At 55.5% G+C, this 15,159-nt stretch overlaps 5 protein-coding genes and 1 non-coding gene across 6 annotated transcripts; 5 read left to right on the top strand and 1 right to left on the bottom strand.

Annotated features, from left to right (window-relative positions):
- Nucleotides 1-304: 304 nt before the first annotated feature.
- On the top strand, nt 305-1,461 carry V2A60_010268 (uncharacterized protein; the record flags this gene model as incomplete). Its single annotated transcript, XM_083261527.1, has 2 exons — nt 305-1,155; nt 1,209-1,461. 2 exons carry the CDS (start codon nt 305-307, stop codon nt 1,459-1,461), a joined length of 1,104 nt encoding a protein of 367 aa, XP_083117653.1.
- A 1,133-nt stretch (nt 1,462-2,594) lies between these two features.
- V2A60_010269 (uncharacterized protein) lies at nt 2,595-4,742 on the top strand (the record flags this gene model as incomplete). Its single annotated transcript, XM_083261528.1, has 3 exons — nt 2,595-2,681; nt 2,734-4,391; nt 4,445-4,742. The coding sequence occupies 3 exons, from the start codon at nt 2,595-2,597 to the stop codon at nt 4,740-4,742; spliced, it is 2,043 nt and encodes a 680-aa protein (XP_083117654.1).
- A 225-nt stretch (nt 4,743-4,967) lies between these two features.
- V2A60_010270 lies at nt 4,968-5,052 on the bottom strand. The gene has a single exon. It is a non-coding gene; the product is annotated as a tRNA-Thr (tRNA).
- A 515-nt stretch (nt 5,053-5,567) lies between these two features.
- V2A60_010271 (D-arabinono-1,4-lactone oxidase-domain-containing protein) lies at nt 5,568-7,115 on the top strand (the record flags this gene model as incomplete). Its single annotated transcript, XM_083261529.1, has 1 exon — nt 5,568-7,115. One exon carries the CDS (start codon nt 5,568-5,570, stop codon nt 7,113-7,115), a length of 1,548 nt encoding a protein of 515 aa, XP_083117655.1.
- A 432-nt stretch (nt 7,116-7,547) lies between these two features.
- Nucleotides 7,548-8,895, top strand: V2A60_010272 (uncharacterized protein; the record flags this gene model as incomplete). Its single annotated transcript, XM_083261530.1, has 2 exons — nt 7,548-8,142; nt 8,204-8,895. The coding sequence occupies 2 exons, from the start codon at nt 7,548-7,550 to the stop codon at nt 8,893-8,895; spliced, it is 1,287 nt and encodes a 428-aa protein (XP_083117656.1).
- An 867-nt stretch (nt 8,896-9,762) lies between these two features.
- On the top strand, nt 9,763-15,087 carry V2A60_010273 (uncharacterized protein; the record flags this gene model as incomplete). The annotated part of the gene is made up of 2 exons (XM_083261531.1): nt 9,763-11,847; nt 11,899-15,087. The coding sequence occupies 2 exons, from the start codon at nt 9,763-9,765 to the stop codon at nt 15,085-15,087; spliced, it is 5,274 nt and encodes a 1,757-aa protein (XP_083117657.1).
- Between the last annotated feature and the right edge of the window lie 72 nt (nt 15,088-15,159).

The following is a 15,159-nucleotide window of genomic DNA, read 5'->3' on the forward strand; positions in this document are numbered from 1 at the left end:
AGCTGTGACGTAGTTTGAAAGGTCTGACAAGCTACTTACCAGGCATCTACAAAGCGACGGGGTGCTTGTTTTCTGTTGTGCGACATTCAAGGTGACTCCAGAGTTGCCGGCCGCAGTTGTGCGGCGTCAACGGCCAGTATGCTTTCGCTGGAAGCCCATCTAGGCAGGCTGACCTTTAAAATATAAGAACGCATCGGTCCCGTTTCAATCTCCCCAAGTTTCTTTTGCTGCAAAAGTACTTAACATGGACAGTCGAAACGAGCCGACTCTCTTGAGACGACTCTTGTCGTGGTTTCCGGGTACCATGACAGAGGAGAGACTCAAGGATTCTCTTACCAAGCTGGCGAGGGCCGAGTTGGACAGAGTTCTCGACCAGCCTCTTAGTGAGAAGGAGCTGGAATCTATGAGAAAGAAAATCATCCGGAACTGCCACGCTGGCCAGAGGATGTACGAAGAATACAGCGTCGAACTCAGCCAGTTGAGAATGCATTTTCATCATGACAACTTGAAGCTGCAAGACCAGCCGCTCAATAAATTGCTCACAGAGCATGTTCATGAAGAACGCATCCCTATTCTTGCGCGCAGTGCTGTGCGGAGGCGCTGGCAGAGACTAGGTGTGTGGAAAGACGACTGGGTACCCAAGACTTGCGATAGGAACAATCCTGGCGTACCGTACCACCCCTCTGACTCTGTTCTGCCGGAAGAATGGGGCTGGACGAAAAATGTCACGCCGCCTGACGACGAGAGGCACCCTGTGAGGCGGGTAATCCGTCGTCGCACCGGGCTACGCCGCGGGCAATTGGGGCCGCCCCCGCCGCGGTGCAGGAACCGTTCCAGCAACAGCTCGGCGGACGAGATGGAATCCTTCATCACTTCACGCCCATGGTTTCTGTTCAAGATCTGCGTCTTTGATGAAGAGGCGCGTCGTGAGAGGCTACCACTATTACTCCCTTGGAAGTTTCACTTGGACGAACCCCGGCAGATTGTGCGGCGGCAATGGGAGAGAATGGGCATCTGGCTGCCGAAATGGAACAAGTCAGCGGAGCCAGGGTGGCATTGGTACTTCGAGGAGCGCTCTTACCCCGAGCCCGAAGACTACACTCTGTTCGATCCAAACGCACCGGAGAAGCACCTGTCACCGTCGGAGCTGCACTTGTATCGCGCCCAGGAGAAGATCATCCAGGCGTCCGCTCCAGACGGGGAAGCAGCAGCAGCAGCTGCCCCGCGCAGACCAACGAGGCAGAAGGCATCATCCTCACGCCGGCAGGCCCCCGCGACAGGGCGACGAACCCGAAGCCAAACCCGAACCCGACCTGCGGCAGCGTCTGCGGAGCCTCGATCGAGGGCCAGGACGGCCGCCCTGCGAGCCCACAGATAGATTCGACTTATTATGAATGGACCGGGGGGGAGCAGCAGCAGCAGCAGCAGCAGCAGCAGCAGCAGCAGCGCCGTCAGGCGTGAGGGAGGCCGAGACGACACCGCGAGCCGGTGGCCTGGCGGCGACGGCAGAGAAGGAGACGACAACAACGAGCAAGCCTGAGATGCCGGCCAAAAAAGTCAAAAAAAGCGCAGGAGAAAAAAGTGAACTGCGCGCCCGTTTTGATTATTAGCGGCCACCATGTTACGATAACTAGTTACTGACTGAACTTTGTGCCCACATCTACAACTTACATCGCTAGCTTTATCATTACACTTTGCATGACTTTGCATGACTTTGCAGCGCGCCTTTGATGATTTCCCCAAATTTACGAATTTCTCAATTGCCCTTTTTTAAAGTTTAAATCCCGAAACACGTTGCCATGCTTCTTACTCAACTCTACCCAATCAGCCGCCTTGCTGTTCCTGTTTGCAACCTGGGGAGTTGGTTCTTGTCTATCTCTATCTCCACGTATCAGAGCGCTCAGAGATAACCAAAAACCCCAGGATCCACAGACTCTTCTCACCCTTGGTCGTCTTAATCGGCGGGCGGGCGATTGTTATCCTCGGCAGCATCACATGTCTTTTTTTTCTTCCTCCGATTGTGAATGGAAATCATTAGGAACGTGACGCATGAATCATTGTTGCCCGTCGTCTGCTACCATCATGCTTGCTTGCGCCTTTTTTCTGTCTCTCTCTTTCCTTTCTCCGGGCTTGGTGGCTTGGTGCTTTATTAATGCCAGCCCGGGCGCGCATCACGTATTATTAGTTTCCCTTATCAGCAACCAGGCAAAAGCTACTCCTTCTTTTCCCCCCTCCCCACATGCGCCGACGAAGCGAAGGCTGGCACACCTCCCTCCACCCCGGACTGTTGTTATCTTGTCCTCCGCAAAAGGCCTTGATGGATTGTCGTTGGACGATAACCGGTGTATATTGTGTTGCGTCGCAGGTTTTTTATCGGGCGATGTCGGCTCACGTCCGCCTCCTGGCTCCTGTTGCGGCCTCGCTGCGTAAAGGCGTGTAAGTGGCCGGCGCGTCGCGGGGGAGGAGGAACCTTATCTTTGATGGGAAGCATATAAATGAAGAAATGGTCCCTGAAAGTGATTTGATTGTAGAATTAAAGTTGTAAATTGTGCTCATAACATCAGGCTTACGGGTTTGCACAACACCAAAGAAAAATGACACAAACCGTGCCTCCAGCTCTGAGCCAGGGCTATGGCTATGGCATTATCCTCGGCGTGGGCTTTGCCTTTGCCATCTTCATGGTATGAGCGGACTCGTCCCTGTACAGACATGAATTCACTCTGATCGCACCAGATTACCCTCACGCACATCCTCAAACGATACAATAATGAAGTCGTCACCTCGGAAATGTTCACCACGGCCGGCCGCACCATGAAGTCGGGCCTCGTCGCCTCCGCCGTCGTCTCGTCGTGGACGTGGGCGGCCACGCTCCTGCAGAGCTCCGGCGTCTGCTACCGCTACGGCGTCTCGGGCCCCTTCTGGTACGCCTCGGGCGCGACGGTGCAGATCCTGCTGTTCGCGACGCTGGCCATCACGCTCAAGCGGCGCGCGCCCAACGCGCACACCTTCCTCGAGGCGGTCAAGGCCCGCTACGGGACCGCGACGCACTTTGTCTTCATCCTGTACGGCGTCATGACCAACGTGCTCGTGTCGCTGATGCTCATCGCCGGCGGCGCGGCCACCATCAACGCCCTCACGGGCGTCAGCGCCGTCGCGGCCATCTTCCTCATGCCCATCCCCGTCGTCGCCTACACCTTCATCGGCGGCCTCAAGGCGACCTTCATCACCGACTACATCCACGGGCTCGCCGTCCTCATCATCATCATCACCTTCTCCCTGACGGCCTACGCCACGTCCGACGTCCTCGGCAGCCCCGCCGCCGTCTACGACCTGCTCGTCGAGGCCGCCGCGGCCCACCCCGTGCCCGGCAACGAGGGCGGCAGCTACCTGACCATGCGCTCCTCCGGCGGCGTCACCTTCTTCATCATCAACATTGTCGGCAACTTTGGCACCGTCTTCCTCGACAACGGCTACTTCAACAAGGCCATCGCCGCCCACCCGGCGCACGCGCTGCCCGGCTACATCATGGGCGGTCTCGCGTGGCTGCCCATCCCGCTCGTCACTGCCACGACCCTCGGTCTCTCCGCGCTCGCGCTCGAGTCGAGTCCCCGATTCCCCACGTTCCCCAACCGCATGAGCGAGGCCGATGTGTCTGCCGGTCTGGCGCTTCCGTATGCGGCCGTTGCTCTGCTCGGCAAGGGCGGTGCTGCCGCCACCCTGGTCATGATTTTCCTCGCCGTGACCTCCTCCTTCAACTCTGAGCTTGTTGCCACGTCTTCCATCTTCACCTACGACGTCTATCGCACCTATTTCCGTCCCAATGCCGGCGGCAAGAGCCTGATTTGGATTTCGCACATTTGCATGGTCATCTATGCCACCATCATCTGTTGCATCTCCGTGGGCCTATGGTTCAACGGCATCTCGATGGGTTATCTGTATCTCCTCATGGGAGTGCTCATCTCTGCAGCTGTCATCCCTGCCACTCTGACTTTACTATGGGACGGCCAGAACAAGTGGGCGGCCATGCTGTCCCCCATCTTCGGAACGGCATGTGCCATCACTGCGTGGCTGGTTACCGCTAAGAAGTCATGCGGCTCTCTTACGATTGAATGCACCGGCTCCAACACGCCGATGCTGGCGGGCAATGTGACAGCACTGTTTGCACCCCTAGTTCTCATCACGTTTTCGAGCATCGTCTGCGGCTTTGACAAGTACAACTGGAAGTCGATGGGCCTCATCCGGCAAGCCGACGACCATGAGCTCATCGTCAGCTCTGGGCTGGATGAAGAGGCGCAAAGGGAGGCGGAGCGCCGAGTCAGGGTCAGCCAAGAGGAGGAAGAGGAAAAGCTCTCGCGCGCATTCAAAATCTCGGTGACCGTCACCGCCATATTGTAAGTTTCCACAAGCCTCCAAAACGCCACAGCCTGACACTAACCTTGCCCAGAGCGGTTTCGCTGTTGGTTCTCTGGCCGATGCCCATGTATGGATCGAGATACATATTTTCCAAGTCATTCTTTACCGGCTGGGTGTCTGTCGGCATCGCGTGGATCTTCCTCTCGCTGCTTGCCGTCGGCGTGTACCCGGCGTGGGAAAGCAGGGAGACGCTGATCAAGGTGACGACCATGATGCTGCGAGGAGGTCGCCTCCCGAAGCGACGGGTCATTGACGGCGAGGCAGTCAAGGCGGAGGAGACTAGTGGTTCTGTGACACCGGTTCGCGCAGAGCCGACGAAAAAGGGGTGAATGTAGCGAGGTTGAAATACTGTAAAAGCTCGCATGCCAATGGCAACACTTGATATAATTGATTAGTCACAGAAAACAAAGTGAAGACAATTTAATGCAAGACTAATAAATATCAGCTTTGATGCAGTTAGCATGATAAAAAAAATAGAGACGATCACTATGATCCGTTTTCAATTTGTAGATGTCAAAAAACAAAAAAGTAACGCATGTTGTTGCGAACCAGGTTGCCCAGTATGAGAATCGAACTCATGATCTTCTCATTTCACCGTATAAATACTAGTGAGACGCTATACCACTTAGCCAACCGGGCTTCTTGTTGGAAGCGTGTGTCGTATTTTGCATTATGAGCTGATCCACACAGCCCCCAGTCTTAAAGCCCGATCTGCTGTCTCACAATTCCTCCGAGCTTTGCTGATCTTGCCAGAGTACGCGATCTCGGCCGGCACGCTAGCTCAACCCATCATCGATATTTCCCATTGCACGACCATGATGCTGCCTGTCCATCAGTCGCGGCGCTGGCCCATCGCCTCTTCACTAGCCAGTTGGCCCACTTGCGGCGAACCTTGCGCCATAACGACAAAGCTATAGTCCCCGTCCATATTCCGGACGATGGCGACTTACGGGCTAAGCCTTATCAGTGGTGATAAAACGGATGCCACCTTGAGAAGCCCCGCCGGATGCCGAGCGGCGTCGTGAAGAAAATGCGACCGCCCGGGCTCCGATCGTGCCCTCTGCAATCGTCCCTGCAGCCAACAACATCGCCGGTCTACAGCATCGAACACGGTCGGATCTACAAGAATACAAGATAAAACACGTCCGGCCAAGATGCATCCCGCAGCTGTCGCCGCGATGCAAGGGCCGACAGAAGACGGCGTTGCGTTTCGCGCGCGGCCGGGCCACGTTCACAGCACCTGGGCGCGCACATTCTCGTCAATGCCCGAGCTCTACATCCAGCCGCAAACGCTGGCCGAGGTAGAAAAGGTGGTCAATCTCGCGCGGCTCTGCCGCCGGCGCATCGTCACCACGGGCTGCGGCCACTCACCGTCGCACATCACCTGCACCTCGAGTTGGATGGTGAACCTCGACCACTTCAACCAGGTGCGCTCCGTCGATGCGGCGACGCGAACCGTCGTCATGGACAGCGGCATCCGGCTGTACGACCTCTGCGCCGCGCTGGACCGCCACGGCCTCGCCATGCCCAACCTCGGCAGCATCAACGAGCAGTCGATCGCGGGCGCCATCTCGACCGGCACGCACGGCAGCAGCGCCGCCCACGGACTCATGTGCGAGGACGTGGTCGCGCTCCGGATCACGCTCGCGAGCGGCGCGACCGAGTACTGCTCGGCCGACGTCAACCCGGACCTGTTCAGGGCGGCGCAGCTGTCGCTCGGTGCGCTCGGCATCATCACCGAGGTCACGCTGCGCGCCGCGCCGGCCTTTACCCTCCGCTGGCAGCAGACCATTGACACGGACCGCGCGATGCTCGAGTCGTGGGGCGCTGCGCTGTGGAAGCAGACCGAGTTTGTGCGCGTCTGGTGGTTCCCGTATACCCGCCGCGCCGTGGTCTGGAAGGCCGACAAGACGGACGAGCCGCACCGCGACCCGCCCGTGAGCTACTACGACGGCGCCCTGGGCTACTACGTGTATCACAACCTGCTCTACGCTGCGCAGTTTGTGCCGCGCATCCTGCCGTGGGTCGAGTGGTTCGTGTTTGGCATGCAGTACGGGTTCGCCAACGGCTCGACGACCAGCGCCGTGCAGCCCAGTCGCAAGGCGCTGCTCATGAACTGCCTGTACTCGCAGTTCGTCAACGAATGGGCGCTCCCCCTCGCCAAGGGCCCCGAGGCGCTGCGGCGACTGAGCTCCTGGATCAACCACCTCACGCCCGACGACCCCGACTACGTCCCCCACAACATTCCCTTTTCCGCCGACGGGCTCTACGTGCATGCCCCCGTCGAAGTCCGGGTCAGCGACACGAGCCTCACCACCAACGCGCGGCCCTTTCTCGACCCGACCGTGGAGGACGGCCCGACGCTGTACCTCAACGCCACGCTGTACCGCCCGTACTGGCGCGACCCGCCGTGCCGTGCGCGCTACTATGAAGCGTTTGAGTGGCTGATGAAGGACATGGGCGGACGGCCACACTGGGCCAAGAATTTCGAGACCAAGCAGGCGGATCTGGAGGCTTTCTACGGCGACAATCTTGACAAGTTCAGGCGCGTGCGCGACGAGGCCGACCCGGAGGGCATGTTCGTCGGTGCCTGGCACAGGGAAAAGATTCTCGCCCGTGGAGACAGGCTGGCTCTCGAGGAGACGGAGATGTCGAGGGAAACGATTTCAAGCGGTGGATTGATGACGTACGGCAAAATATAGACGGCAAAAATAGACTGCTTTTTAGGGTTCACATCGGGTTGGATGTCTTGTGTAGCTTAGCGGGCATATATGGCTGTTTAGTAACAATTCATTGTTTGAGGTACTAGAAAGCTGCAGAGAGGTTCGAGTCAGATTCAAGGGCTTCATCTCAACTCAGCATCTATTTGCAATACCAATACTTATGCTCAACTCCTGTGCACATAATCAAGTATCGCTTAAGTAAAAGCACTTTATCTTCTCCACGTGACTGCGCGTTGCCTAGGGAGCGCTCCGCCATGAGGTCGTCGCGTCGCCCGCGACCCACCACAAAATAGTGGCATCTCAAGGCGACAACGCAGTCCCAATGCCCAAGAAAACCAGATCAATTCCTTAGACATAGATTCCACATCGACTCCTGGTGATGAGGAACCGGCAACGACATAGCCACACACCATGGCCGGCCTCCCAGACACAGGCGGCAACCTTGGCGGTGCTGGCGGCCCACCACCGTCGACGCTCGCCGCGCAGCTCGTCGAGAACATCTCCGCGTCGTCCCGGTCGGCGCGGTCCGACGACAACGCCGAGCTCAAGGGGCTGTTTGCCGTGATACAGCGCGTCAAGGATCAGCCGTCACTGCTGCGGACGGCGGCGCAGCGCACCGAGCACAACCACATGCTCGTCTACGTCTACTGCCGGGTGGTGCTCGACGCCGCGCGCCTCGACGACGACCACCCGCCGCTTCTCGACGCTGCCCGCCACCGTGGCGAGGCGCTCAAGGCGCTCACCTTCCTGCGCTTCACCGTCAACGAGACGCCGGCCGTGCTGTGCCACGCCTCGGCGACCCACGGCCTGCTGTTCCGCGGGCCGGAACCCCTCTGGGCGTGGCTGCTGCCGCGCTGGCTCCGCATGCTGGGCCATCCGGCGTGCGCCGAGCTGGAGAGCGCCATCGAGGGCTTTCTGCAGTATCTGCTGCTGATGGCGGCGAGGGTCTCGAAGCTCTGGCCCTTGATCGGGCCGCTGACCGCGTATTACCGTGGCTGCTTGGCAGGTAGGATTGCCGGCACGATGTCATGTTACGGGACGTTGACTAACCATATGTTTGCGAGCAGGCCTTATAGAAAAATTACAGTCGTCTCCGAACAATGACTCGAAAAAGAACGCATCGATTGATATAGACATGCCGCCGGCGCAAGTCCTGGACCAAGTGCTGGGCGGACCAAGTGCGACGCCGTCAGTCTCACTCACATACCGTATTCGAAGCCCTAGACAAGCACTGAAGCAAGCGCAAAGCCTGGCCAGGGTCCTCGCGTATCCGCTGATTTGCCAGGACTCGGCATTTTCGTCAATTGCGCCCATGTCCGAGATTGGGCCATGGCTCCTCGATTCTTGGCTGGATCTCTGGTCGGCGCAGAAGCGAGTAGAAGGCGATGAGACGAAAAAGTCACCCTTGCCTCTGATAGAAATGGCAGTGGAAGTGGCCAAGGCAGCCCAAGGCAGCCATGTAGTGGCAACTGCTACGAGGAACAAGGCGTGCACGACGCTCGTCTTGTTGTGCAGCGAGATGGTGGCCGTGCCCGAAGTATTAGCCGAATCAGATGCGGATGGAGATGCTGCAAGAGCTAGCTATTGCACTGCTCTAGTTGCTATTGCCCAAGCGGCGCTACGATCACCGACAATCGGTCGCCTGGCGGCATCAAAACTGGTCAATGAACTGTCTTTACTACCAGCGCAATATCTCACGCTTGGAGAAGAAACCGATGTCTGGGTAGGAGAATTCGGATTGAGCTACTCGGATCACTAGGACTGACGAGAAATAGAGATGCGCTCTGCTTTTACGAGATGTAGTCAACCGCGAACCACTCCAGACACTACCTTCTTCAACACACCCATCCCTATTCCAGAACGCAGAACTAAGGCGCTCTGTTGAAACCATGGGATTATCACATGAGCAGCCAACTGGGCACAGTAATGAAACGAAACGAAGAAAACTTAATGAGCCGTCAAAGAGGGACGCCACATCCCTATCACTCAAGAGTCTCTACGCCGCTCTAGAGCTAGATGAACCTGTCGATGAGAAGGGGCTTGATTCGGTGCCTATTTTGTAAGTCTTGTCAGTGAATTGGTTGAGTTCAGCACTAACACGCAAAGAAATGCGATGGATGCGGCGAATGATGGCACTAAATGTTTGGCTATCGACATGATTTCGAAGCTGTGCTGCATTGTTGATAATGAGCTCTGCGAGATTGACGAAAGACGATGTGCCATTTGCGCAGGCAAGACTTCCCCCCAAAGTAATGTACAAGCGCATCGTGTCAAGGTTAGCGTACGTTCTATATTTTCTGAGCTGATCCGCCAATCAAGCTTTCTGGAATCTCGCCGACCACGAGTCGCTGCTATGCTGGCTTTGCGCAGGCTTCTTCTGCATTGCGAAGACGCCACTACTCTTAACCTGGAAACCTCTACCCTGGGCCAGTGGTGTCTGCAGTCTTTGAACAGCTCAATACGAGAGCTGCGCATTGCAGCGGGCAGAGTACTTGTCATTTTTATGCCGTCCAGGGCGACATCTTATCTTGACGACAGCCTACTTTCAAGGAACCGCAAAAACACAATAGCTCTGCTGCGTTCAGTTTCGGATAACGATCAAACTCACCTTGTTGAGTCTCGGATCATGGTCTGGGGCCAGCTTGGGAGAGTGATGCCGGAAAACGAGCTGAACCTAGTCTTGATTAAGCTACTCGAGTATCTTGGTAGCAGCAACAGTTTTCAAGCTGCTGTCGCCTTTAACGAGCTTTTGAGTTTAGCAGAATCACGCAGCACCACGCCAAGGCGCTTGCTCGAACCGTACTGGAAAAGCCTGGCTTATATGGCGACAAAAGACATGGTTCACAGACCACAACGAAGCAGAGCAATAGCAGAGCTCCTGCAAATTTCTGTCAATGAACTATTGCTGCTCATTCAAACCCACGCACTCCCATGGCTGGTCTTGGACAAGCAGACAGAAGTGATACAAAAGTTTGCCGAGGCGCGACAAGAGAACATGGGTTGGCAGCCACTGATGGACAATGCAAACCTGGCTGCCATCCTGTCGCTTCTGATGATACAAGAAACAGATGATATCGAAGGTTTCGTCAGATCTCGCCTAAAAGATGCTGGTCTCCATCTGCATGACCGGCCGATTGTTGAACTGCTGCAGATTGAACCCGTCTTGATCGCCATCGAGCTCCTGAAGGCGGCTGGGCAAGCCGATGGTGCGAGAAAAGAAACCATTACCGAGGCTCTTCGGTGGATGGCAACAAGCCTTTTGAGTGCAAACCCTGAAACTAAAAGGATCAAGAAAGGGAACATGATTGGCAGATTTCTGCAATCACACATTCTAGGCTTGATGGCGCGCCTGACGGATGTGATCAACGACCCAGCAATGATGCAACCCGGCGAGATGGAACAGCGCAATTGCATTCGTGCCCTGGACGAAATGATCAACCTTTGCCAATCGCACGCGCGCATTGCCCGGCCGCAAATATCCGCCTGTCTCCTGGCGGCACTAGCACAAGATTCGCTTAGAGACACGTCCTTGTCGTGCTGGGCATCCATGCTGATGAACTTTGAAGAGGAAGACGTTGAGGCGCTGTTGGAGACGACATTCTTCATTGTCAAGCACTACTGGCCACAATTTAGTTTGTTTTCGACCGAGACTGCCAGTAATATTGTATCATTCCTTCTAGAACATCATGGGGCCATTGTCGAGAATACTATTAGCAGCCTGCCCTCGTTCCAAGGCATTACTGCTTTGTCCAAGTTGGAAGCGAAGCTGCGAGCTCTCCGACCCAAGCTTCTTCCGGAAGAGCTGCTCCCAATTTTTGCCACACGACTTCGCCACGAGAATTCAGGTGTCGTACAACAAGCTTTGAACGAGCTCGTGCCATATCTTCGAGCCAACCAGAGCGCCCTTTACGCCTCCAATGTCTCACAGACTGACAATGTTGTAACCATACTTATGCGTGCATTACTGGATTGTGCTTGCAGATACAACAATCTCCATGGGATCATCAGCCGTCTATGCGTCGAGGCAATGGGCCTCATAGGCTGCTTGGACTCGAACCAAGTCGAAACAGTTCGTGAGCAGCGGTCAATCGTAGTCTTGGACAACTTTGAAAGTTTTCAAGAGACTACCGATTTCGCGCTGTTTATCTTGGAAGAGATTTTGGTTCCAGCATTTCTTTCTGCGACGGACACACGCCTCCAGGGGTTTTTATGTTTTGCGATGCAAGAACTCTTGGAAAGGTTCGAGATCAAAGCCGCCATTGCTCAGCAAAATACGGGAGGGGTTGCTGGGAACGATTTTTATCGAAAATGGATTGCGCTGCCGGAAAATGTGCGGGAAGTAGTGACACCCTTCCTCACCTCGAAGTATATGGTTGCTCCGATGTTGCAAGTCAGGGTGGAATACCCCATCTTTAGCCCTGCTAAGCCCTATGGTAACTGGCTTCGGTCCTTTGTGATTGAGCTACTGCGAAATGGGCAGCATCCCCATGCTGATATGCTCTTTGAGCCTCTGTCGCGCGTCATTCGAGTCAAGGACTTGTCAACGGCTGAGTTCCTACTGCCTTACCTCGTTCTCCATGTGCTCCTTGGATCCAAAAGCACAGACCAAGACAAGGATCAAATTCTTCATGAGCTCACAAGCATTCTGGAGCACAGTCCGTCTGAAGACGCGTCGTATGCCGAAAAGGAAGAATTCAAGCGTTACTGTCATGTAAGTGATAGGAAATCCGAGTTGTCTCACATCCACTGACCTTATTGGCAGGCCGTATTCCGAGTTCTCGATTACGCCATGCGCTGGGTGCATGGCAAGAAGTCTTCGGGCAAACTCTCGCCACAGAAGAAAGAACAAGTTTCTAATATCCAGGCTATCCTCGACAGCATCTCCGCCGAACTTATTTCACAGCGTGCAACTGACTGCAATGAATATGCGCGTGCCTTGTTCCACCTTGAGCAGCATGTCCAGAAGATAGAGCAACAAAAACGAGAGCCTGGTGATCGAGACCGTATGCTAGAGAGGTTGCAGGATATCTATGCCAATATTGATGAGCCAGATGGCTTGGAGGGCATATCGGCGCATCTCCATGCGCTTGATATTAACCAGCAAATTCTTGGCCACAAGAAAGCTGGCCGATGGACGGCTGCGCAGACTTGGTATGAGATCCAATTGGCGGAGAAACCAGACAATGTCGACGTCCAGGTCGAATTACTGAGCTGCCTGAAACAGGCAGGCCAATACGACGTGCTTCTCAATCATGTGGAATCCATGTTTACAGATACACCAAGCGATACCAAAATCATGCCGTATGCCGTCGAAGCGGCCTGGGTTACCGGCCGCTGGGAGAGCCTCGGAAAGTTCATTGAGAGGTTCCAAGGTGACTTGACGCAAGACTTCAACATGTCACTCGCATCAGTTCTCTCGTCTCTTTATAAAAAGACAGGCCACGCGCACCTGTCCCGAACTGTGCAGGGGATGCGGGAAAAAATTGCTGCAGCCATGACTACGTCTGCAACGGCATCACTACAAGCAGCGCACGACTCTTTGCTAAAATGCCACGTTCTTGCCGATCTGGAAATAATTGTTAATTTACAATCCGACAGAGAGGAGGACCGAAAACAAGCTCTGAGCTTGTTGGATAGTCGGCTCGATATCATTGGAGCATATTTCTATGATAAACAGTATATCCTCGGCATTCGGAGAGCTGCTATGGAACTGACGCGACCAAAGTTTTCCGATCTTGATATTTCTGCACTTTGGCTCGCCAGTGCTCGATTGGCCAGGAAGACGGATGCTACTCACCAGTCGTTCAACGCTGTTCTCCATGCCTCGCAGCTGGGAGACGACTCAGCCACAATCGAGAACGCGAAGCTCCTTTGGAAAGATTCGCATCGCCGGCAGGCCATTCAGATGCTCCAAGGTGCGATCGAACGCAACCGTTTCATGACGCAGACCGGAGCGTCCATCACAGCAAGCTCGAGTAAACTTGGCCCGCAGCAGAAGCTCCTGACGGCGCGCGCGCAGTTGTTGTTGGCCAAGTGGCTTGATACCTCTGGGCAAACACACGCCTTGGCGTTGCGTGAAAAGTATCAGCAGCCGCCCAAGACCCATTCCATGTGGGAAAAGGGGCATTATTACCTCGGTCGCCATTACAAGAAAATCTTGGAGTCGGAGCAACCTTTGAAGGCCGACTACCAGAGCGACAATTATGTCACCGGAGAGATTGCAAGATTGGTCATCGAAAACTATCTCAGATCCCTCAACTTTGGAACAAAGTATCTCTACCAGACTCTACCGAGAATTTTGACGCTGTGGCTGGACCTAGGTGCCCAAGTGGATAAAGCGCCGGAAGGAAAGATGTCACTCTCCCGCGAACTTCACAAGCGCCGCGTGGAACAGCTGAATGTGCTGCATAACTTTCTGGACAAGTACATCAAGAGGCTTCCGGCGTACATTTTCTACTCGGCCTTGCCGCAGATTGTTGCCCGTATCGCGCACCACAATATCAGCGTCTTTGAGCGACTTACGCATATAATCATCAAAGTCGTCCAAAGCTATCCGCAGCAAGCTCTCTGGAGCGTGATTGGCGCCATAACCACGAAGCAGGCAGGGGAGCGAAAAGCGCGAGGTACACAGATATTGCAGACTCTTCGAGGCACATCTCGCAAGGTCGAAGGCTCGTCGTATGATCTCAAACAACTTTTGCGCTACGCGGAAAAGCTCGCCGAGCAACTGCTTCTCGCCTGCACCAATGGCGATTTCCACGGCAACAAGACAGTGCATGCAAGCCTCACACGAGACCTGAGGTTCAACCACAAGTGCACTCCCTGTCCTCTGGTCGTTCCAGTCGAGGCTACCTTGACCGCCGCGCTGCCCACGGCTTCCGAATATTTCAAGAGTCACAGGCCATTCTCCCGAGACGTTGTCACAATCGACTGCTTCTTGGACGAGGTTCTGGTGCTGAGCTCGCTCGCCAAACCGCGTCGGCTGAAAGCCCGCGGTAGCGATGGCAAGATTTACATGCTGCTCATCAAACCCAAGGACGACTTGCGAACAGACCAGCGTCTGATGGAGTTCAACAGCATGATCAACCGGTCGCTGAAGCGCGACGCCGAGTCGAGTCGCAGACAGTTGTACATCCGAACCTATGCTGTCGTGCCTCTGAATGAGGAATGCGGCATCATTGAATGGGTGCCCGGTATCAGGACCATGCGAGACACGCTGCTCACGCTGTACTCGTCGCGAAAGATCCACCCCGACTACATGGCTCTGAAGCAACTCATGGACGAGGCGTCGGCGTCGGAAAGCAAGATTCGCATCTTTACCGAGGACGTGCTCGGTCGGTTCCCGCCTCTGCTGCCGCTCTGGTTCATCCAGCAGTTCCCGAACCCGTCGGCGTGGTTCGCGGCACGACTCCGGTACACGCGCTCGTGCGCCGTCATGTCCATGGTCGGCACCATCCTGGGCCTCGGCGACCGGCACGGCGAGAACGTCAACCTCGAGGAGGGCAACGGCGGCATCTTCCACGTCGACTTCAACTGCCTGTTCGACAAGGGCCTGACGTTTGCCAAGCCCGAGCGCGTGCCCTTTCGGCTGACGCACAACATGGTGGCGGCCATGGGCATCTACGGCTACGAGGGGCCCTTTCGCAAGTCGTCGGAGCTCACGCTCAGCATCCTGCGGCAGCAGGAGGAGACCCTGATGACGATCCTCGAGGCCTTCATCTACGACCCGACGCTGGACCTGCAAAAGGAGAAGCGCTCGAGGAAGAGCGACGCGGCGGTGCGGCTGCAGCCGCAGAGCGTAGTGGACAGCATCAAGCGCAAGGTCAAGGGCTTACTCCCCAACGAGAGCATTCCGTTGTCGGTGGAGGGTCAGGTGGAGGAGCTGATTAAACAGGCTGTTGACCCGAGAAATCTGACAGCCATGTATATTGGATGGTGTCCATTTCTGTGAGAATTAGATTGTAGCTGCTGCATATATATATATTAGTGTGCATTTTTGCTGGGCTATGGTCTGGAGGCGCAT

Source organism: Cordyceps javanica, chromosome 7, assembly GCF_051103115.1.
Source record: "Cordyceps javanica chromosome 7, complete sequence".
Lineage (NCBI taxonomy): Eukaryota > Fungi > Ascomycota > Sordariomycetes > Hypocreales > Cordycipitaceae > Cordyceps > Cordyceps javanica.